The sequence below is a fragment of the Sabethes cyaneus genome, chromosome 2 (genome assembly GCF_943734655.1).
Source record: "Sabethes cyaneus chromosome 2, idSabCyanKW18_F2, whole genome shotgun sequence".
Classification (NCBI taxonomy): domain Eukaryota; kingdom Metazoa; phylum Arthropoda; class Insecta; order Diptera; family Culicidae; genus Sabethes; species Sabethes cyaneus.
The window spans coordinates 15,155,148-15,179,981 of record NC_071354.1 but is presented as its reverse complement, the minus strand read 5'-3'; the positions used below and the strand labels follow the sequence as shown (position 1 = coordinate 15,179,981).

Below are 24,834 nucleotides of genomic sequence, written 5' to 3'. Positions count from 1 at the left end.
TGCTACCACACAACTCTTATTCCACACCTGCTCTTTTAAGTGCTGCCGTTTTGTTCCTTGGGCTATATCTGGTAATTTTATCAAGCGTCGGGCTTTTTAATAGCTGATTTCGAAGCTGCAATTAAACTTAATAGAGGCTTTTCCGCGATTTTAAATAACCAAGTTGCGTAATGCTGTCAATTCTATTTTTAAAGCTAGAAATAGTTTTGCTATGTTCTCCAGTCGCTTAATCAACGTCTTATCAAACTTTATGCAGCCAAAAAAATGTAAAGCCACTTTAACACCATTAAGCAACCATAAAATAGTTTGAAAGCTGGTGAGCCTAATGAAAGCTTATACTCTACGCTTTAACACTTTAAAGGAGCCGTAAACGGTTTGATGTTTATGGCTGTTTAGAAGCGAGTTCTTCAGCAGAATAATTCGCTATTAAGCATGTTTATCAGGTTTTGAGAGAGAGCTGGTTTGAAGAACTTAAAGTAGTTACATCGTTTGTTCAGCAATAGCTTGCAATTCAGCTACCGTTGTTACTTGGGAAGTTATTGAGTGGTTTTAGTTGTTCTCTCAATACAGTTTTCTCTGATGCAATGGATACGTAAGGGGGTTTGGCAAATGAGCAAAGAAAAGCAAAGCCTTGGGCTCAAATGTCTTTTCTAAGACTTGACCCTTCTTTATCGACGGACTTCACAACCGGCTTTTAGAGTACAGGACAGTTACGGGGCTAGTGCAACAATCCTATACTGACTCTATCTAGCAGCACCACCTAGCCGAAATTCGAACATACGATGACTGGCTTGTTAGACCAGCATCGTACCTCGAAACCAATTGGCATCTGGTAAATGAGCAGAAATGATAAATTTATTAAATTTATCTTTTATTACAGATGGATCAGCGTGTAGAAATACTTCCAATGATGGGCGTTCAGCTCGTAACAGAGGACCCAATATCGAAAATGATTGATCAGAGTATAGGAATACTTCCAGCAGTAGCCCTTCAGAACGTAACAGAGGACCCCACAGCGAAACCGATGGATCAGTGTGTAGAAATATTTCCTAAAACGGGCGTTCAGCTCGTAACAATGGACCCTCTGGCGAAAATGTTGTGTACTAAATTTAAAATACGGGCCATATTATTCTTCGTGTCGGCTATGGTGGTGCTCAGCAAACTGCTTGGCCCGGATTTCGGGCAGGGTGTTCATGGAAGCTATTCTGGAAGCAACAAACGAGGTCATAGAATTTGATGAAAAGTGGCGCAGATTAAATCAAAGCAGGGAAACAGGAAAACGTCGAACAACAATTTCGGATTTCAGTCAGCTTCTGCTGTCTGCATTAACCCTCGGGTTCATTATTGTCTTACTAATCTTAGAAGCCACTAGTGGTTGTAAATCTTCCATTATCTGGACCAAGATATTTTTTGTCACTTTGAAATTAGTCACACTGTTCATCTGGAAAATTCGCCAGTGTCAGCCTACAATCATGAGTTGGATAGAGCTCTTGGTCGATGTTTTTGAAATAAGTACGGTTTTGGAGGAGTTGATAAGTACGGTTTTGGAGTGGTCGTACGGTCAACTATGGATATCAATCCTCAGTGGGTTTACGAAGATAGCTTGGCTTATAGCTGCCTATTTCAAGATAAAACAACTACGGCAGAAAAGAAACAACCGCGAAACACTTATTGTTCAAACAATTAGTTGAATTTTTGTAAGCATTTAATATTTGTATAATAAAGTCATTAGTTACAATAGCATAGATTGGTTTTTAATTTGGTTTATTGAACTTCTATTTCTTCTGATGGTTGGTAGATAGATAGAACACTGACTAGTAGACGTAACCATTGGCGGAATTAGGGCAAAGCTAGAAGAGATTTAGCATCGCTTTTCCAGAGAAAAATCAACTCAGTTTTTATAACTTAAAATAAAACTTTAGTAAGGAAATTATAGGCACCGTAAAACGGAGTAAAATTGATCAGTTAACATTTTTCAATAGTGAATTTGTTAAATTAATTTTTTTTTCGCTATGCACTGAAGTCGCTTTTTACGCGGTTTTTTTACGCGACTATTTTTACGCGGTTTTTTACGCGGTTTTCGGAATTTACACGTTTTTTTTACGCGATTTTCGTTTTTTTTACGTTTATTTTTTCGCGTAGTGTTGAAATCCACAGTTTATTTTACGCGAAATTTTAGTTTTTTTCCCGAATTTTGGAATTTACGTGGTTTTTTACGCGGTTTTCGGAATTTACGCGGTTTTCAGAATTTACGCGGTTTTTTTACGCGATTTTCGGAATTTACGCGGGCCGTATCCTTCGTGTAAAAAGCGACTTGAGTGTATTGTTCAATTCGTAGAAAGAGAGCCTTGTCAGTTTATCCAGTTTTTTACGAGCCATAATGGCGGACGTGTTCGTAATATTTGAACAGCATTTTTGACAGTTCCCTAATACATCGCACGTTTTCTTTCCGCGAGTTCACGGTAAAACTAAAGGAATGCACGGAAAGAAAACGTGCGATGTATTAGAGAAATGTCAGAAATGCTGTTTAAATATTACGAACACGTCCGCCATTATGGCTCGTAAAAAGCTGGATAGGTGAAATAAACAACTTGGTAAATAATTCAAAATTTATTAATGCTACTTAATCTGGTATAGTTTGGACTATATAAAGCAGTATTATTTATTGAAAATTTCTTTTTTATTATCAGAAAATAAGAACTTAATTTAATATTGCTCCTTTAGCTTCCAGCTAAAAGCAATTATTGCGGTTTCTGTTTTTTCCGAACAAATGTTTCTATGATTGATAGTGAATAATTGATTTCAAATTGTTAGTATTATGTAACTATTGAAAAGTTTTCTTTAACATGGATGTTCACTATTTGTGCTTATTTTCTACGGTAAAAGCAACCAATTCCAATGAGCTTATAAGCAATTATTAGTTGGTATAATGAATAAAACGTTAATTCGTTTTAAAAAATTATTGGATTTTGCATATTCATTTAGTTTCGCCCGGAATTGTTTTTCAACAAAATGAATTTTAAAATGTTGAAAATATTGCGAACCAAAATAGAGCAACACAAAAATGGAAGACGCACAACATGTAGCACTTTTCGATACGTTTCGCTATTTTGCCGAAAATAATAATTCATAAATGGAATCAAGAACGAATAATTCTAAATTGTCACTTTCAAACTTTAAATTGCACTCATAAAAGCGCTAGTAAGCCTAGAGGGTGATTCCGTACTTACTGTGTTGTATTGAATTAATAAGATTAAGGCATTTGCTAGGTTTTCGCACGAGACTTCGATTTTCATCAGGTTTAAATAAGATATCGACGAAAATTGTTGAACAAAAGAGATGGTTGTACATTTTGCGAACACGTTTTACGTTTAGGACATCAAGTTCGTTTTGTTTGACAGGAAAGAATAGAGTTTGTGACATGTGGGAACGGCAAGTCCTGGTCAATGTTTTTTTTTTGGAAACATATGGTTGTCGTTCCAAGCCCGGGAAGTGAAAAATGTGCCTGCACGTGATTGGTTGATTCATCATTTATGACAATACTTGCCTTTTTCAATAGTGAATTGGTTAAATTAATTTTTTGACGTAGGACTACGTCTTACGGCAAGTTTTGAGATAGGGTGTCATTCCAAAAAATCGAAAAATGCGAGCGTCACGAAAAATGAAAGGTTTTGAGCGCTAATAGCTCAGCGGTTTTCCGATCGATTTTCAATATTCTTACACCAATCGATCGGAAAATCTTCTAAGAATTGACCCAAATGAAGAAAAGTACGGATTCTTGATGTTGAACTATTGAAAAATTGAAAATAATGAACCTATGTTTTACCAGAATTCTCGCTTCGTGATTGGTTGAAAGATTCTTTACGATGATCTAAACCTATACCAATTTGATATCTGTGCTTGGGAAGTAAGCCAAAACAAGTGACAGTTTCCTCATTTCAACAAGATTTCTTAACACCGCGGTTCAACCTAGACCATTTTGATGTCCTTGCTTGGGAAGTACGCCAGAGAGAGTAACAAAGCCCCTCGTGCCAACAGATTTCTTACGAACGCGATTGAACCTAGTCCAATTTGATGTCTGTGTTAGGAAAGTGTGCCAGAAAAAATGACACAAGTTCGTTATCCCAACAGATCGCAAATTCTTTACTGCGAGACGATTAAACCCCGGCGAACTTGATATCTGTGTTGGAAGAATGTGCTACAGCTGTAGTGTTCGGTTATAATACGACTCTGTATGAATACGCATGCTTGCCGTTTCATTAGAAGTGTAGTGGAAAGATGTGCTGTTGATAAAATAGGATTGAATTGGTAAAATCCCTTCAACGTGGGAAACCATGGATAATAAAAACAATCTTTAATTTCAGTAAGGTAGCAGGAAAGCAATAGTGTGTGTTCTTGATTTTGTTAAATTGTTTTCAAATGCACAATCTTTTGAGAATTGAACGTATGCAATGTTACTACTTTGATAAATGTTACATACAACGCATGTAGCATGTGTATATGTTGCATATAGGATGTATACATGAAGAATCGAATGATTACAAGCATGAATACATGCCACTATCACTACAAAGAGACTTACGTAGTCCTGCGTCACCTATATATGCGGTCGTGTCTTGTACATAACCCCTCTGATTTTTTTTCCGCTATATTTTTCAATTCGTAGAAAAATTTCTGATCAAATGATACAAACAACTTTTGAATTTGCAGCGAATCGAGTTATTAGTGCTCAAAACATATCATTTTTTCACTCACATTTTTAGATGCTGTAGAATGACACGCTACCGTGATTTAGTAAGACGTCAAAAAGAAAAACGCAAACTACAATTCGGGAAAGTTTTCCCCGTTATGAAAAGTTGAGTGGTTTAAGTATAGATTGCTTTGAAACGCAAATCTAAATGTGCTCTAAAAAGAATTACAAAAACAGTAGCACAAATGTAGGTCAAAAAGTTATCTCATCATTCTTTGAACTATTTCGTGAGCCGATAGACGTTTTTTCGGGACCAAGTGGAAATCGTTTGCGACAACCGGCTTCTTCAATATTTTCTTGTAAGTGTGGTGGCATGTGAGTATTTATATAGAAATTCGCGATTATGCAAAACTCGCAAGAAATATTTTTGTTGTCGGTAGATTAACCCATTAAGCCCCACACTTTTCCCAGCAGGGATAGAAAGTTGAAACTTTCAGGAAAATTCTCTTTTAGGTCAACTAAGAAAAAGCCGCTGACATGTATTTTTAATTTTGACCCTGTGTCCCGCAACGCTGGGCGTTAGGGGTATACCATTTTTGCATATCTTCATTATTATGCATATAAATACTTCATACTTTTTTAGCGTTAAATCAAACTTGCGATTTTTTTAATGTTTCCGGGATATTTTGAACAAGCGAAAGATAAGATTTACATTCATTTGTTCACTAAAAAGCAACGACTTCAAATGAAACATCTGCAGCGAACAAACGAAAACAAACGTTACCGTTGCAAATTTTGAATATCGTTTCTTCCTAGCGTTGCGTTTTCGCAACGCAAGGCTTAGAACCTTTCTTAAAATTACAAAAATAATCAAAATTATGAAACAATGTTTTTTTTGGCCAGCAACCGATTTATACTAACACTGATTGATAGGTCAGGCGTTAATAGCGGTAAAATCGAGTTTTATGAGTATTTTTCCTTAACTGTCTGAAAAATAGCAAAACATGTTGTTTTGTCACAGCTGTAATTATGTTACATGTAACATCTGACCTTTGAGCAAAAACATGTCGATTAGATTTTTTTCCAATCTTTCTTTGTTTCTCAGGGTCCAAGTTGATATCTTAAACCGGGCCTTCTCTAGAATCAAATGAAAGTGCGTTGCGTTTTCGCAACGCTGGGAGGAAATGGGTTAAGAGTGTTCCATTCATAGAAAATTTGCATTCATTTGAATTAACTTAGATTGAAACAAAATTGTAATTAAGCCCGTCAAGAATGACTGAAGGTTTATTTGCCTCGCCGGTATCGGAAAAGTAATTCAAGTGTTTAGCCGAGAGGCCCTCATGCGTGGATGACCATGTTGGCCGAACAAGAATCCGCTTGCCATAACACGCGACAATCGGCTGACATGCTAAAAGAGCTACGTCATGGTGTGGTGTAATATTGCAGAGCAGGTCATCCATCAGGGGGTGTGGTGTGGTTAACGTCATCAACGTCATTTTGCAAACGCATGTCTAAGTTATTGAAGTGGATTTTAGAGTGGTCATATTTAAGGTTTAATAAGTCAAAAATGCATAAGAAAAGTACGTTACAGTGTTATCATTACACATTCAATGCGCAAACGTATCACGCGTTTTGAAACAGCTGATAGATTTGCGTGGTGCTATTTGTTGCTTGGAGGCCTGGCTACTAACATAATGGTTAATGTGTCTGAGTCATTTTCTTTTCCACACTTGTGGCGAGTAATGGCTGTGCGGGTCTATGTCTCTCTGTAGGATGGCATTTTATGACCACTTTCGCCATTGCCTTTATCGTGTATAGGCAATATTTCCTGCCTATATTGTATCGTTATTTTCATTTACCTAGTTAATGATGCAGAAGAAAGGCTAGAACTCTATAAAGCTTAATTATCTTTTAGGAGTCTCCTCATGTCATTCGAAATCAAATTTCTCAGACTTTTTCGAGAAAATTACTTGCTCCAGTAGACTCGCATTGGTCCATTCTACCACTAAATATTTTTCAGTAACCGGAACAACCGATTGCTGATCTCGTCGTGCTGTCGGACTAACATTGATCATTAAAATCATTGAAAAAACTGGTATATAAACCAGCGGAAGAAGAAATTAATCCGTACTTTGGTGACAAAGGAATGCAACCTTTTTATTGAGCGACCATGCACCAACACAAACATCGCTGAGTAGCCCTATGCGATGCGCATATGCCATCGTCCTAGCCCGTGCTAACTTGACGATAACTATAGCCGACCGGTATGACATCATCCAGAGAGACGGTCACGAAAAGAAAAAAATCTAACGTCAAGAGTTCATCAGTCGTACAGTCGGTTGGCCCATAAAAATCGCAATCGTAAACGTAATACCGTAAACGCACCTAATTCTGCACATGGTGCCTAATTCTGGGCACCCCACATTTCAGTCAATTCTTCCCAATTCCTGCAAATTTTTATCTTAATTAACACATCTAGGAAAATATGTGTACATAGAGTTATCCATTTGCGAATGGTATGATTTTTAAGGAAAATCAGCGGTGCGCAGAATTAAGTGCGTTTACGGTAGTAACGCATACCATCAAAGTCCGAGAAAAAGAGGATCGTCTTCGCGATTCGCTCTCCCGCACCATTAGTCGACTTAATCTATTCAAACAGTGAACATATCATTTTTGCAATAATCGAAAGACTTGTTTTAAATTTTTCATTGAATTTAGTGTAGTCAAACTTTTGTTGTTTTAGGATTTATCGTGCCTGAATGTGAGTATAAGAAAAGTTCAATGCACTAGTTAATGTGTTCAATGGGTTCAATGTGTTTAATATATGTTCGAGACCATGCAACACCCATGACGAATAGGGCATGGGATGGTATCTTTACCCGGCTTCTGATTATTGGACCTATTTTGTTTTCATTTTATATGAGCCGGAAGAACCACGACGAAACAAATGTGAATGAGCAGTAGTGTATGTATAATTCCTCAGCCCTCTATATGTTCATCCAACAGAGGGTTGGCCAAAAATATAAGTATGTTGAAGTTTCGCATCCTTTTTTAGTAATTTAAGAGTGCTACTACGACAGTAACTTGTAGTCATTTGAATTTATTCAGTACTTAACTAAATTTTGAATAAACATACCTAGCAAAAATGATAGTGAAAGCTTGCTCGCCTTGCCGGTAAAAGGGTACTCGAAGTACTTAACCCATTAAGCCCCACAATTTTCCCAGCAAAGATAACAAGTTGAAAGTTTCAGGAAAGTTTTGTTTTAGATCAACTAAGAAAAAACCGCAGACGTGTTTTTTTAGTTTTGACCCTATGTTCCGCAACGGTAGGCTAAAAAATGCAACGAAAGGGCTTACAGCGAGGCGGAGGAGTGGAATGCATAGCTAACATAGCTTTACTATTTCGGAAAGATTAGAATCCAGGGCTACTGTCATTGACGTTCCTGTTTTAATTGGTTTTGCCTCCACCTTCCAGGGGCAAAATTGCTAGTGTGAGCTGACTGAAAGTTAGCAAGAGTTATTATGTTTACACGGCTTTAATTTTGTTATATGTAACATCTAAGCTTTGTGCAAAAACAGAAGGAAGGAAATGGCTTTAGCCAAACTCCTTTAGACACGGATGATCGTGTTTGCCGAACAAGAATGCACATGCCAAAACATGCTATGTGCTACGTCATGATATGGTGTGATATTGCACACCATGCTCGGCTGACATTGTAGGCCATTCGTGGGGAGGTGGTGTCAACGTGTCAGCTCATTTTGCGTGTTGCACGTATGTCTAAGTAATAGAAGTGTATATTAGTGCGTTCTTCTTTTAAGGTTTTAACAAGCCAAAAATACGTAAGCTCAGAGTACATTGGAAAATGCGTTACAGTGTTACCATAGCACCTTTATACGTGCGTGAAGTTTTTTATGCGCAAGCGCGTTTTGAAACAGCCGAAACAGCTGACAGATTTGCGTGATGGTATTTGTTGCTTGGGGCTGGGGGCCTGGCTGCTGACGTAATGGTTTATGGGGTTTATGCCTCTGACTCATTTTATTTTTCACACTTATGTTGAACAACGTTAGTGTGGGTCTATTTTTCAAAAGGATGGCATTTTTACATCCACTTTTGCCAATCGATTTATTGTTAATAGGAAGGAGTTACTGCCTCTATCATTGATTTTACAGAGTTAATGGTACAGGAGGGAGCTTTGATTTCTATAAAGCTTAATTATGTTAAGATTCTCATGTCATTCGACAACAAGCTTCTCCGACTTTTTTGAGAAAATTATGTGCTCCCCTAGACTGCCTATTTTTGATATTTTTTCAGATACAGTTTTACTGAATGAACATATCTATTTTTATTTTCGTAATGTTAAGTGCTTTTTCGGGGACAGCTTTTGTATGGAAACCAGACTGGTTCTTTTATTTTGATTTTTATTTATACTAGAGGACCCGGCGCGTATTGCTGCGCCATTCTAAAAAGGGGGTAGATGCATAATGCTGAAGGTAATTGTAATCTTGCAACCAACAGCTTTCTTTTTGACAAACCAAGATATTCCTAAATCATATCGTAAATTTCTAAGACCACGTAGCAATTTTAGATTTATTACTAACCCTTAAAATAGAGAAGTTGTCAAAATCGCAATAAATATCAGTGAAGTTCGTTTGAAAGCAGTTGAAAACTGGTCAGAAACCATAGACTTAGAGTAATTTCAACATTTTTTCTTTATATTTGCATTTCAACAAAGTATTTTTCCTCCAATTTTGTTTTTAATATCATTATTACCTTTTGTCACATTTATTTAATTTGATTCATTATCTAGGCTTCACCGATTTATTATTAACAATTTTGTTCCAAAATTATTCTATCTTTTCGTATGGACGGAATCATCTAGTTTTTGGTGGTATTGTTATTGACTAATGTTTTATGGAAGAATCTAAAATTTCTCAAGCTCGATTACTTTTTGAATTATGCAAAAATTTCTGATTAATTTGTATTTGTAATTTGTCACAAACTACCGTAAAAAAACTTGCGTCCAAAAACCCCCATATGCCACATTTTTTCTATTTGCTTGATTAACAGTCGAGTTATGAGGAAATTCATCTGTGTTTCATTTGTATGGGGTTCCCCCCTTCCAGAGGGGAGAGGGGTCTTAATCCGCCTTAGAAAAAAATCCTGTCTCTAGAAAACCCCACATGTTAAATTTGGTTCCATTTGCTTGATTCACAGTCGAGTTGTGAGGAAATTTTTGTTTCATTTGTATGGGAGCTCCCCTTCTAAAAGGGGAGGAGTCTCAAACCACCATAGAAAAAATCCTGTCTCTAGAAAGCCCCACATGTCAAATTGGGTGCCATTTGCTTGATTAACAGTCGGTTTATGCAGAAATTTTTGTTTCGTTTGTATGGGAGCTCCCCCCTTCTAAAAGAGGAGGGGTCTCAAATCACCACAGAAAAAAGTCCTGTCTCTAGAAAGTCCCACATGTCAAATTTGGTGCCATTTGTTTATTTAACAGTCGAGTTATGCAGAAATTTGTGTTTCATTTGTATGGGAGCCCCTCCTCTTAAAAGATAGAGGGGTCTCCATCTACCATAGACAAAGTTTCTGGCTCCAAAAACCTTCACATGCCAAATTTGGTGCCATTTGCTTGATTAGTTCCCGAGTCATGCAGAAATTCATGTTTCATTTGTATGGGAGCCCCCCCTTCTAGAGGGGGAGGGGTCTCAAACCATGCTAACAACATTCCTCACATCAGACGTAATGCGTATGCCAAGTTTCATCAAAATTCGTCCAGCGGTTTGCTAGTCTATACCGTTGCCTTCGTTTCTCTCCGCTCGCTGCTCAAAACTTTCAGTTCTTCTCTTAACCCTTTATAAGGTAGTGGCAACTATATTGCCACCAACGAAAAATATGGTTTTTGCTTTTCTAACAATATCGTTTTAGCATATTATGTACTCAATATGTTCTGATAGCCTTTGTCAACATTCTCAATGTTTTTAAATCGCTGAATTTGTAAAAATAGTAATTTACGAACCACTTTTATGAAAACAAATCTTGGTTTTTGAATGTCAACAGTAAATTTGGTTTAAATTCGTAGAAAAACCATTAAATTGGAAACTTTTTGGATGGTAATATTCAGTTTACGGCATTTTGTGATAGATTATGCGGATTTATCCAAAAACTTAGAACCAATATTCGAGAACATGTTTTTTGGGCTTAACGGGCTGCGGCAAACTTATTGCCACCAACGTTTTGCGCTAGACGGGCAGTGGAAACTATATTGCCACCAACTTTTTCAAGTTTTCCAGCTATTTTTCAAGCAAAAAAAGCTAAATGTCAACGAATACTTCGTATAGTTGTAGATTTAAATGGTAGAACTTGATCAGTTTCTTAAAAGTGATCCTGCGAGAGGGTGGCAAAAATATTGCCACCAACGTTTTACGCCAGACAGGCAGCGGCAACTATGTTGCCACCAATGTTTGGCTCTAAACGGGCAGTGGCAACTATATTGCCACCAACGTTTTGCACCAGACGGGCAGTGGCAAACATATTGCCACCAACATTTTGCGCTAGAAGGGCAGTGGCAACTATACTGCCACTAATTTTTTCAAGTTTTTCAGCAATTTTCTCAACAAAAAGAATATAAATGGGTTCTACCGAATGTTTACATTATGTTTCGCTGAAGTTTGTGTTAATTTCATGCGTAGTTGCCACGGTCTTATAAAGGGTTAATCCCTCTACGTTCTGTTTCCCTTGTTTGTCTACCAAGATTGGTCCTTTTTGGTGGCATAGTGTTAAAATATTATGTTAAGTATTGTAAAATACAGACAATGCTGCTAAAGCTTTGATTTTAGGTTTGTAAAATTCAACAAATTAATTGGTGTTGACATGAGATTGCTTTGATGTTTTTACTTTTTCGACAGAAGTGAATGTATGCGATTGAAATGCAGTTTATTCCATATGCAGTATTTTCGAAATTTTGAAAACTTCCACATACAGAAATTGAACAAAACCATGCTAACAACATTCCTCACATCATACGCAATGTATATGCCAAGTTTCATCAAAATCCGTCGAGCGGTTTGCGAGTCTATACCGGACACACGAACAGCATTTCATTTTTATTTATATATAGATAATATAGATTAGCTTAAACCTAAGGACACTGAATTTGCCAAGAGCTTTGTTTAAAATATGATGAAATGTTCTTTCTTTGCAGATAATCCAGCTGGTGGATTCACTCCTAATGATGGGCGTTCAGTTCCTAACAGAGAATTCTCTATCGAAAATGGTGGATGAGCGTGCAGAAATAATTGTTATGACAGGCACGCAACTTGCAACTGAGGACGTATCGTCGAAAATTATTTATACAGGAGTTATGATACGGGCCGCATTATTCTTCGTAGCGGTGTTGCTGATGGTCAGTAAATTGGTTGGCCTGAATATCAGGCAGGAGGTTCATAGAAGCTATTCTGGATGTGGCAAACGAGTTTCTTGAAGTTGACGAGAAGTGGCGTAGCTTAAAACAAGGACGTGAACAAGGAAAACGGTGTTCTGAGATTTTAGAGCTTCTATTGACTGTACTTACCTTCGTTATCATTTTCGTCTTACGTATCCTAGAAGCTACTAGCGACTGGGAAAAGGGGATTACTGTGGCCAAGAGACTTTTTATCGCTTTAAAACTATTCATATTGTTCGTTTGGAAAATTCGTCAGTGCGAGTCAACAGTAATAGATTGGATAGAGCTCTTGGTCGATGCTTTTGAAACATGTACGGCTTTGGCGGAATTGGTTTGGCCGTACGGGCAACTATGGATGTCAATCCTCAGTGGGTTGGCAAAGATCGCCTGGTTCATAGCTGCCTATTTCAAAATAAAAAAAACTGCGGCAGAAAACAAGCAACAGTGTAGCACTTATTGCTTAAGCAGACAATTGCATTTTTGTATGCATTTCTAATCATAATAATAAATTATTGAAGATACTGTAGACTGATTTTAACTTTGTTTTATTGAACTCCAATGTCTAATGAAAGGCGATAGAATAAAAATGAAAATTTGCAACGTTATTTTGCCTGTCTCTTCGTTATATTAGCCTTCAAAATACACACATATTAAGTGGATCTGAGTACGCTGACCGGTCTTTTAACCGGACACTGTCCGAGTAGATATCACCTCAAAAATATAGGTAAACTGACAGATGATATATGTTGCTTCTGTAGTTTTGAGGTCGAGATCTCGGAACATATACTGTGTCAATGCAGCGCACTAATTCAACGAAGACTGCGTATTCTCGGAGAGGGCGTCCTAATGCCTAGCGAGATATGGTCTGCTGAAACAAAAAAGTACTAAAATTCATTAAAGAAGTCATACCTTCTTGAGGGGAAGTACAAATTCATAGGGCGACCAACACTCTGACTCATAGTGATAGAACGAACTGATTATGCAAACAGCAAATCGGAGTATACTACAATATATCTAACTAATCTAAATAATCTAAGAAGAAGAAGAAGAAGAAGATCTAACTAATGGTCGCAGTGGTTCAGACTCCCATAAAAAAACAATACACATAATTTATTAGATATTATGGATATTTAAATCATCTGACACAGGACACACAGTTTACGTGAACTAAACTTAACAATAAACATGCATCAGTCGAAATTAAAAAAAATTTTAAACGCGATTTATAAAACAGTTCCTCCGACAAATCTTCTAGAAATGTCGAGAGTACAACGTACCCATGCATCAAATTTTATACAGTTGAACGCGAACAGCTTTGGCAGATAATGGACATGTACGGTTTTCCGGATAAACTGACACGGCTGAACAAAGCTATTCTGGAGCGAGCGATGTGCTACGTGCGTGTTTCGCAGACACTCGAGTCCTTTGGAATCGCGCAGAGGGTTGCGGCATGGGGATGGGCTGTCTTCTATGTTATCCAATATCGCTATTGAAAGTGTGATCCGGCGAGCGGGCATCGAAACGAGAGGAACGATCTCCAGCAAGACTAGCCAAATCCTAGCCTTCGCAGATGACCTCGACATCATTACTAGAAACCTTGGGACGGCGGAGGCAATCTACATCAGATTAAAAACGGATGCAAGGAGGATAAGGTTATAACTCAATGCATCGAAAACCAAATATATGGTACAAAGAGGCTCCAGAGAAAGCAACGTTTACCTCCTCTACGGAATTGAGACAGTACTACTTACTTACTTACTTATTTAGCCGAGAGCCGGGGTGGCTCTTGCCGTATCAAGAATTCCTCTCCATTGTACTCGGTCCTGGGCTACTCGTCACCAATTCGTTGTGCGTCTCGGCACACGCAAGTCGGCTTTAACCTGGTCGAGCCATCTAGCACGTTGAGCCCTTCTATTCCTGGTGCCGGTGGGGTTCTTGAAGAGAACGGATTTCACTACACAGTCGTCCGGCATCCTTGCGACGTGGCCGGCCCACCGTAGTCTCCCAGGTTTCGCCAGGTGTACGATGGGAATCTCTCCAAGCAGTGCCTGTAGCTTATGATTTATACGTCTCCGCTACTCTCCGCTTTCCGTTTGTACTCCGCCAAAAATAGACCGCAAGACCTTTCGTCTTGGAGCTAGGAGTTGGCTACTCTTGCTAAAGACGCCCGCTCGCCGGATAACACATTCAATAGCAATATTGAATAACATACAGGACAGTCCATCCCCATGCCTTAACCCTCTGCGCGATTCGAAAGGACTTGAGAGTGTCCCCGAAACGCGCACGTAGCACATCACTCGTTCCAGAGTAGCTTTGATCAGCCGCGTCAGTTTGTCCGGAAAACCGTATTCGTGCATTATCTGCCATAGCTGTTCGCGTTCAACGGTATCGTATGCTGCACTGAAATTATCGAAAATATGATGCGTGGGCTCGTTGTACTCTCGACATTTCTGCAGGATTTGTCGGAGAGTAAAAATTTGATCCGTAGTAGCACGGGCCCCCATAAAGCCCGCCTGATACTGCCCTACGAATTCTCTTGCTATTGGGGATAGACGACGCAACAAAATCTAGGAGAGCACCTAGTAGGCGGCGTTGACCAATGTAATGCCGCGGTCAACCCGGTAACAATGTGACAGCTCCCATACTAATCAAACGTATCTAAAACTGCTGGTTCATGGTTCACGACAGATGTTTGAAAGCGGCGTAAATATCGAAGAAAGAGTTTATTATCATTTGTTTTGTCAAAAAATCCCTTGTGCATATAAGATCTGAATTGGTTTATTATTTCAATAGAGTATTTTACGAACTGACAACATTATGCCAAGTATCAAAACGTTTCCGGGGTAATAACAATAGCAGCATAAGTGGTTCTTGCTCTATTGCTCTATTTGGTTCTGTCATGTAACAGATTTTTTTTGTACAAGTGCAACGATTTCTATTGCTTGAATTTACTCTTGAATTTTGCTTAACTTGTTCTGTTAATGACAAAATCGATCCAGCAATCATGAAAGAGCATTTCATTTTAAATTGCGCAGCGGATAGCTTTCAATGAAACACGCAATATTTAAATACTTTAGAGCAGACAACTCGTACACAAGAGTGACAACCTTGTAATAAATACCGCTTTTTATCTTGTAAACAAATCGATCAAACAACCCACCAAGAATTCAAACAGTTTTACCGAAAACATGAAACAATGCTGAAATAATCAATACGCACTTTTCAAATCGTTGTTCAGACAGCTTTTTGCGTTCACATTTGACGTAACAAAAATTAACATTTCCTTTGGAAATCGAAGGTGCGTCAATTTTGATCGGCACGTAAAAACGATCGTCACGACATTTTTGACACTGGCGAGTGTTATGGGAAACTGTTAATAACTGTCACTTTGTTACGGGATAGGCCGCGGTAGTTACAGCAGTCTAGCAGGTCGCCCTTTTTGTAGATGGAACAGACTACGCCTTCCAACCACTCCTACGGTAGTTTCTCTTCTTCCCAAATCCTTGAAATCAGCCAGTGGAGTGCCGTTGCTAGCGATTCTTGGCCATTTTTTTAGAGTTCTGCCGGGAGTCGGTCTTTTCCGGCGGTTCTATTATTCTTCAGCAGACCGATTTCTCGCCGGATCTCTTCGAGATCGGGAGCCGGTACGCTGTTGTCGTTTGTAGGTACTCCAAGGTTAATTTCCATTACGTCTCCTGCTGCTATATCGCCGTTGAGGTGCTCATCGAAGAACTGCTTCCACCTGTGGACCACCGCGCGCTCGTTTGTGATTAGATCCCCTTCCTCGTCTCTACACATGTCAGGTTTTGGTGTGTGGGCCTTGCGAGTTTGGTTCACCTTCTCGTAAAATTTGCGGGTGTCATTAGCCCGGAATAGTTTTTCTAGCTCCTCACGATCTCTGTCCTCTTTCTTTTTCCTCCTCAGGATCGTGGTCATCTCATTCCTCGCTCGTCGATACTTGGCCAAATTATCTCTCGTGGATATACTCAGATAATTTGCCCAAGCTCTATTTTTCCTCTCTGTCGCTTCTTGGCATTCCCCGTCAAACCAATCATTTCGTGCACTCAAGGTTTCCACACCTAGCATCGCGGTTGCGGCCTCGTTGACTCCATCCGTTTTCAAGGGTCGAAGCATCTAGCTTCACAGAGGAAGGCAGAGCTTCATCCAGCACGCGCGCTTAGTTTTCGGCAGTTCGCGGGTTGTCTAGTTGCCGAATGTTTAACCGAGGAGGGCGACTTTGTCGCGAGGTATAAACCGTCGATAGTTTTGTGCGCACGTGTACTGCTACTAGGTAGTGGTCCGAGTCAATATCCGCACTCTGTAGGGAGCGTACGTTGGTGATGTTCGAGAAAAACCGGCCCTCGATGAGAATATAGTCGATTTGGTTCGAAGTTCGTTGGTCAGGTGATCTCCAGGTGGCCTTGTGGATATCTTTGTGGGGAAAGAAGGTGCTTTTGATCACCAAGCCTCGGGAAGCCGCAAAGTTGCTGCATCGCTGGCCGTTATTGTTTGTGTCGGTGTGCAGGCTATGGGCCCGATCACCGGTCTATACATTGCTTCCCTGCCGATTTGGGCGTTCATATCTTACATTCCATGTCCTTATTTCGTCGTCTTGGTCCATGTCGAATGTTCCGAGAAGACATTTCTTGACTCTTGTTAGTTTTTTTTTGGGTTTAGGTAGGTAGCCGTACTAGGGCTTACGCTACCGAGTCTCGGGATGGGGCTGCCATCTTACAGTGTCGAGACAACACTGTGCCTCCTCCTCTGTTGGTATACGACCTTAGTTTCCATCGGAATTGGTTACCCGATCGCCGCTAAGGTTGCACGTATTCCGGCTGGTACCACGTCGAGGTAGGGGTAGGAGTTGCTAGATAAGAGGCTAGGGACCACAATGGGGTCTGTTTTACGCATTATCCAACCATTTACCAACCAACAGACAGTACTAGTATAACTCAAAAGTCAGTTAAAGCTACCGTAAGTATAGATTGATTACGGTTGCATTTAAAAGAATATGTATATTATTTTTAATGTATATTATTTGGTTTTTCCAAAAAAAAATCTGAGCGGCTGGTGCATTTCCTGAACCTTTTTTCGTCACGGTCGCAATTCTAGCTTCGTTATTGCACCCTACTTGAACGAAGAGGCATTCAAAAGCAATTAATTATAATTTAAACGATTGCATTACTTTTGATTCCTAATTACGATGATGTTTTTATAGCTACAGGTACACTTTATTGCGATGACAACTTTGTAACCAGCCTTTTCGCACATTGTTTACATTGATCGTGGACTAAATCCGTTTGGCTAGCCAAACACGAGATTACAGATCCCGATTGTGGGTATCCACCGGTCCACTTACTGATCGATAGGCCGGTGCCCGTTCCGTTACTGATGACGTGCACAATTTACGTGCTTACGACACCGCTAATCAAATGTAAATTCGATTCCACCCACCCGCTCCGATGATGGTTGGCTGTCGCGTGCGACAGTCTTTCGAACCTGCAGGCACCTACATATAGAACCGGTCGGTCAGCGCAGCGTAATCGGTTCGGTTCGTTCCGCGGAATTTCCTCTCTACCATATATTATTGTTTATATATTGGGCATTACAACTCCCCAGTTCCTGAGGCTTAGGGCAGACCTTCCATCAGATCGAATTTCAATATATTTCACACACTTAGTTTGCGCATCGAATCGTTTGTGTATAAATTAGCTATGTATCTCGCGCCTCGTTGATTGGTTATCCGAAAAGATGAAAACAGCTCAGCTGTAGTTAAGCCGTAGAATACGGCGAACTGCAATGCGAAGGGATTGAGAATACGACTACCTAATGATCGATAGTAATTCAGTCTAGCGGTTGCGCTCGGTTAAATCTGAAGTTATGGAAAAGTGGTGCGTACTGGCAATCGTGCTGAGCGTGTTTGGGTTCATTAAGGACTTTAAACCAAGTGACCCTTTTATAGTGCAATTTCTTAACGGTCCGTGGCACAATATTTCAACTGACGTCATCAATCGGGACATTTTCCCAGTTGGAACCTATTCCTACGGTGTTCAACTGGTTCTCACATTCCTTGTAACGGACTATCTTCGCTACAAACCACTGATCGTTCTGTCCGCATTGGCCGGGATCCTGCATTGGTCTTTGTTCATTTGGACCAACGAAATTAAGTGGTTGCAGCTGTCCGAGGTGTTCTACGGGACCTACAAGGCCGCCGATATTGCCTTTTGGTCGTACATCTACGCGCGTGTGGAGAAAAGTCACTATCAAAGGATCACTTGCTGCACGAAGTCGGCCTCGTTTTTCGGGAAGTTTGCTGCTGCCATCGGATCACAGGCCTTGCTGTTCTTCGGGGTTGTGACCTTTCTGGATCTAAACTATGCATCACTGGCTGGTGAGTGATCAGGCAGGGAGATGAGGGAAGGCATTTGACGCCTAATTTAGATGGACTAATTGGAATAGTATAATGAGATGAATATTGATTTTGCTATTGCATATGAATGCCATTGATCTACATAGAATAGCTCAGACGCTGTTAGTTGGCTGCCTCTTTAAAACATTCAACGTGTTTTTGAGATGTTGCTTTGTCGGTTATCACGACTGCAAGCAATAGGCGTTAGTATTCGTCGACTAAATGCACAAGTTTAACATCCTACGAATAGTTCTGTTATATACTTTGCTTAATCGCTTTTCGTCGGATTTGTTACGAATTGATAGTTTCTATGTCGAGCCAAGTCACGCAGTGTTCTCCTTTCGTCAGGTGGCTAGTCATGAATGAACGGCTTTGGGCAGCTCACGCTCTAATCGGTCGGCGACCGGCGCGCCGGTGGGCGAAACATGAATGAACAAACGCGCAAACGTGTGAATCAAATACTAATTAGCATTATATTTATTGTTATTTCCAGTACAAATATGCACGGCCAGCATCGCGCTGTGTCTACCACCGGCACCGGAGAGCATCTATTTCCGCAAAAAGCAACCTTCAGGAGATGTTATAAATGGAAAAACAGATCCTAAGACGAACATAGTTCCCACGATACCGGCTGTTTCGCATAACCTTACCGTACCTGAGCTACTGTGGATGCATGTTAAGACGGCTTACAGCAATTTTACCATCCTACGGTACAGTATCTGGCACGCGTTAAGCAGCTGCATATACTATCAAACCCAGCTGTATTCTCAAGTTCTATGGAACACTATCGACGCACCGGTAACAATCGGTGTCTACTGGAACGGAGCAGTGGATGCATTGCTGACGATCAGTGCTGCTGTTATTATTTTCCTCGCGGGATTCATCCCTGCTAAAGCACTGCAAACTCATTGCACATTGGCAGGTCTCGGTTGGATTTCGTTCGCACAAGCTGGTGCGCTTCTGGGGGTCTCCTGCACGAGAAACCTTTGGGTTGCCTACGGAGGTCACATATTGTACAGCGTGCTACATTCACTGGCCGTTACGCTGTTGAGTGCGGAAATAGCACGGAACATCTCCAGTGATAGTTTTGGATTAGTGCTTGGTATAAATGCTGCCATCAGTTCGATGCTGCAGATCCTGGTAACCGTGGTTGTGGTGGATGGTGCCGGCTTGATTCACGGTTCCATTAATGTTCAATTTGCGATCTACAGTTGTTGGTGTGCGATGATTGGAATACTATTTTGGGTATTCTTCTTAGTAGAGCTAGGACAATGGTGGAAGCGACCATTACTCCTGCTGAGAAATAGAGTATTGTTTAATATGAAACAATCAAAAGCTGATGATAATGGCAATGTTGATGTTGCTTGATACTGTTTAATCTAGGTAGAAATGAATCTTGATCAATACGGATAGGCAGAGTATTATGTCAACAGAGTTTGGAAATCGATTTCAAAGTGCTATTTCAAGTTGGAGACACTGCCTTCCAAAAGTGTTTATGCAGTTTATAGTTATCAAATGCTTTATTGTTGCCAATAAAGACAAACAATCTAAACTTTAGACGAGATCGGTTTGGTTTTTTATCTCTATTGATCCTATCGTTTGCGCAATTGTTGGTTATTGTTCATGCATGGAATCATTACTATCCTTCACAGACGGACCTAATTCTAGAGTAATCATACCTATCAATAACTCTTGTACTGCTCATTTATATGTAGCTTTAGCGAGAGATATCAACTTGAATATAGAGTTTTATGAGCAAAAATGTGTAAAAATTGTATTTAATATTTTACCGAAATGGTTAAACAAAATTTCGACATTCTATGTAGCAAATGAAAGTTTATTATTTTTCTGAAAGTTTTTGCAAAATTTCAGGGAGATCGCGCTTGTACTTTAAATGTTATTAATAAAAATGTGGTTCAATAAGGGCACGTGGTATGTAGCATCAGTTCCTGCTGTTTGTCAGTGGGTGGCTCCAGCAATCCAGATCGTCGTATAACACACTATCGAAAGCCTTTTCGATAACTAAGAGGACCATTGTTGTCATCTTGGATACTGACTTGCACCGCTGAATATACGATTAAGATGATGGGTAGTGGACCTTCCCTTGCGGAACTCAAGGAACCCAAGCTGTTCCTCCAGGAAGACAGTATTTTCATTAGCAATAAAAACCAAATCGGCTTCAGAGTCATCTTTCAAACAGCTTGGCCAGATCACGGAGCAAGTCGATGGGTCTTTCTTGAAAACAGAAGGATCTTGCTCGGTTTTAACGCCGGGATAACTTTAGCTAACGTCCACAGATTAAAAACAAGTAGTCAATCTCCCAGGTACTACGACAGAACATTCGGCGGTTATTAGCGGAGGGAGTTGCTGCAGAGTACTCTCGGAAGACTGATGAGCGGATCGGTGAACATCTCGGAGAGAACCTGAACGAACAGTGGAGACACACCCACGACGCAATCAGTACTACAGCGCGAGAAGTGTTGGGTACTACTGCTGCAGCCACTTCCAGTGAGTGGTTTGACGCAGAGTGTCAGCGAGTTACTGATGAGAAGAATCGAGCCAGAAGTCACATCACATTTTGGCTACAACTGTGACACGCCAGAGCAGAGAGATATACCGAGATGCTAGAGCTGCCGAAAAGAGACTTCACCGTCGTAAGAAACGTCAGCATTGGGATCGCGTTCTTGCGGAGGCGGAGAATTGCTTCGAGAGGCACGTTACGAGAAGCTTCTTTAATACGATCATCGGAATCAGGAACCGGATCGTGCCAACTCCTGTTATGTGCAACGACAAGGAGGGGAACCTGATTACCGAAAGATCGGAGGTGGCTAGGCGTTGGAAACAATATTTCGATGCATTGTTGAATGGTGAACAAGATGGAACGGTCAGCAGAAACAGGATAACGATTGAGGATGATGGACAAGCTGTGGCTCCACCAACTTTGGACGAGGTTAGGAAAGCAGCGAGAGAGCTGAAAAACGGCAAAGCAGCTGGAAAGGACGGCATCCCCGCCGAACTTTTGAAAGTCGGGAGCGAACGGCTGTATTGTGCAATCCATCAGGTTATACTAAAGGTATGGACTGAGGAGGAATTACCTACGGACTGGTTGGAAGGTCTCATATGCCTAATTTACAAAAAGGGCCTTCGACTCGAATGCAGCAATTATCGAGGTATTACTCGCCTCAATTCTGCATACAAAATTCTCTCCCGCGTCCTGTTTCTCAAACTGAGGCCGTAGCAGGAAACCTTTGTTGGTGAATACCAGTGCGGTTTTCCAGAGGGACGCTCCACGACGGACTAAATGTTCACCTTGCGACAGATCCTCGATAAATTTCGGCAATTCAACTTGCAGACTCATCATCTGTTTATAGACTTCAAGGCGGCGTACGATTCAGTTAAACGAAACGAGCTGTGGCAGATTATGTTTGAACATGGTTTTCCAACAAAACTGATTAGGCTGATACGTGCTACCCTTGATGGTTCAAAATCAAGCGTCAGGATAGCGGGTGAGACTTTGGACTCGTTTGTGACGTTAGATGGTTTGAAGCAAGGTGACGGACTATCGAACTTGCTGTTCAACATTGCATTGGGAGGTGCTATGCGAAGGGCCGGCGTGCAGAGAAGCGGTACTATCATCACGAAATCTCATATGCTCCTGTAGGGTTCGAGGACGACATCGATATCATCGGTGTTAACCATAGTCCTGTGGAAGAAGCGTACACGCATCTTAAGGAGGAAGCTGCGAGGAAAGGGCTTATCATAGATTCTACCAAAACAAAGTAGATGGTGGCTGGTAGAGAGCTTGGTAGCCCTTGAAGTGGTCGACGAATTTGTTTACCTTGGTACGTTAGTGACATGTGACAATGATGTGAGCCGTGAAGTAAAAAGGCGGATAGCGGCTGCCAACAGGACCTTCTACGGATTACGTAGCCAGCTGAGGTCCCGTGACTTACAACTCCGTACAAAACTCGTGCTCTATAAGACACTAATTCTCCCGGTGGTACTCTACGGCCACGAAGCGTGGACGTTGAAAGAGAGCGACCGACGAGCTCTTGGCGTTTTCAAGCGTAAGATCCTGCAATCAATTCTTGGCGGCATATTAGACGAAGGAGTGTGGCACAGGCGCATGAATCATGAAATATACCAAGTGTACAAAGATGCGGGTATTGTGAAGCGACTAAAATATGGCAGGTTACAATAGGCTGGCCATGTAGCAAGGATGCCGGATGAGAGACCAGCGAAAACAATATTTAGCAGAGAACTCGACAGAGGTCGACGACTTCGAGGCAGACCCCGTAGCCATTGGATGAGCGCTGTGGACGAAAATGCTAGAACAGCGGGTGTTAGGAGCGACTGGAGAGTGGCAGCCCAAGACCGAGTAATGTGGAGACGGCTCCTGAATTCGGCATGTATTCGATAAGCGGATTGTCGCCGAAAAAGTAAAGTAGGTAAGTCAATCTCTCAGTCTCAGTTAATCTTCATATTTTGAATAGTTTTGCTATAAAAGTAAATGAGTTGCTTGAGGTCGAAGTTGACCACAACTGGAATTAATTCTGTTTTTACACCCTTTGACATGACAGAGCCACTCGTTCGCCATGATTTTTCTTCTTCTGATCTGGTACCAAGCTGTCCGATCGCCCAATTTCGCCGACGCCCTCAGTGCCGGACTATGCTTATGGGGACTGACAATGCTGTGGCCGCCCCCTAAATGTGAGACATACTGCTGTTCCAGTATGATCGCTTTTTCACTTGAAGTGATCAGAAACTTTCTCTCATCTGTACTCCCAGACGAGACAAGCGAAGGGATGGTTTTGGACTCTTTTTGAGGACGTTAAAATGTTAAATGGTTTTAATTAGGAATAACCTGATGCAGTTTTGTTGAGAATACCTATTTCTAATTTATCAAGGTATGAAATGGGGAAGGCGACTAGCGCTGAAATGGGGAGCCCAACATAGCTCTAGCCATCTCAACCCCCTGCCTTGCGCCTCTACGTGGCCATATTTGAAAATACTTCAATTTATATAACTGAATAGCCAACCTAGGAGTTGCGGGATCGTGTGGTTTTTAATTCCTAATCTGACAACTGTAATATTAGGTAACCATTCAACCACACGACTTTATTTTTAAGTGTTATATTATTTAAACTAATATTTTTGGAAAACTAATCAATTTTCAGAGAGCGAAATAATGCGCTATATCCTTGGCTAATTGCAGCCTGGCTTCTAATCTAAATGCAATCAGTTTATCCCTGAGGGTCCGGAGTATCACTTAACCTTTAGTAGCAAAGATACGAAGATATACTAGTTCTGGTTCCATTTGATTCCTTGGAATTCTCTCTGCGGTACATGCTGCGCAGTTGGCCTGGCCGTTGACAAGAAAAATGATTGATTCAAGTAATCGTCATTTTCCAGGATGATTTCAAGAATTGGCTGCGTTAGTGTAAGATTCGATTAGAAAAAAAACAAGCGGAGTTTTTGTTGAGAATCCCTATTTCTAAATGTCCTGGTGTATTTCTGTCGATCACCAGTACGCTGAAACTAGCGCCGATACATGTTGTACAACCGCATGAAATATAGTAAAATTTATTTGGAGAGAAACGTTATTGAATGTGGACTAGTGCTCTGGCATGGACGCCAGCGGATGATTGCTGTTCGCTGGAGGAATTCCAGCGCCTGGTTGACCTGCTCTGATTTGCCATCGAAAATGCGCAGGCTCTCAACCATTTTGTACTGTTGTTTTATCGCGAGTTCTCCAGACTGAGTCCTTGGTTGGCGAGTACCAAGCTGTATTTGCTTATTTAGATCACCGTGACACTAATATTATTGGAACTTGTTGATTCTTTTTGGTGAAAATCAAAAACTATTGATTTGGTGTGACGTTTCTGCCTACTGTTTTCCTTCGGCCATCATCAGACGTGATAACGCGTCTATTCTGCATCATCACTAAATCAATAAATTGGTTGTGAGTGATGATGCAGAATTGACGCGTTATTACGTCTGATGATGGCCGAAGGAAAACAGTAGGCAGAAACGTCACACCAAATGAATAGTTTTTGATTTTCACCGAAAAGAATCAACAAGTTCTAATAATAAGAGTACCAAGCTGGTTTTCGTGAGGTTCGCTCCACGACGGATACGTTGTTTACCCTGCGGGCTTTCTACGGATTACGTAGCCAGCTGAAGTCCGGTAGTTTTGAAAAGTCGCACAAAACTGGCGCTCTACAGAACATTAATGCTCCCGGTGGACATGACATGAATCATGGACGCTAAAGGAAACTGATCGACGAGTGCTT

The 24,834-nt window shown here is 40.7% G+C and overlaps 1 protein-coding gene across 1 annotated transcript; it reads left to right on the top strand.

Moving 5' to 3' along the window:
• Positions 1 to 18,012: 18,012 nt before the first annotated feature.
• Positions 18,013 to 19,909, top strand: LOC128735130 (thiamine transporter 1-like). The gene is made up of 2 exons (XM_053829625.1): positions 18,013 to 18,523; positions 19,035 to 19,909. The coding sequence occupies exons 1-2, from the start codon at positions 18,013 to 18,015 to the stop codon at positions 19,907 to 19,909; spliced, it is 1,386 nt and encodes a 461-aa protein (XP_053685600.1).
• Positions 19,910 to 24,834: the final 4,925 nt, after the last annotated feature.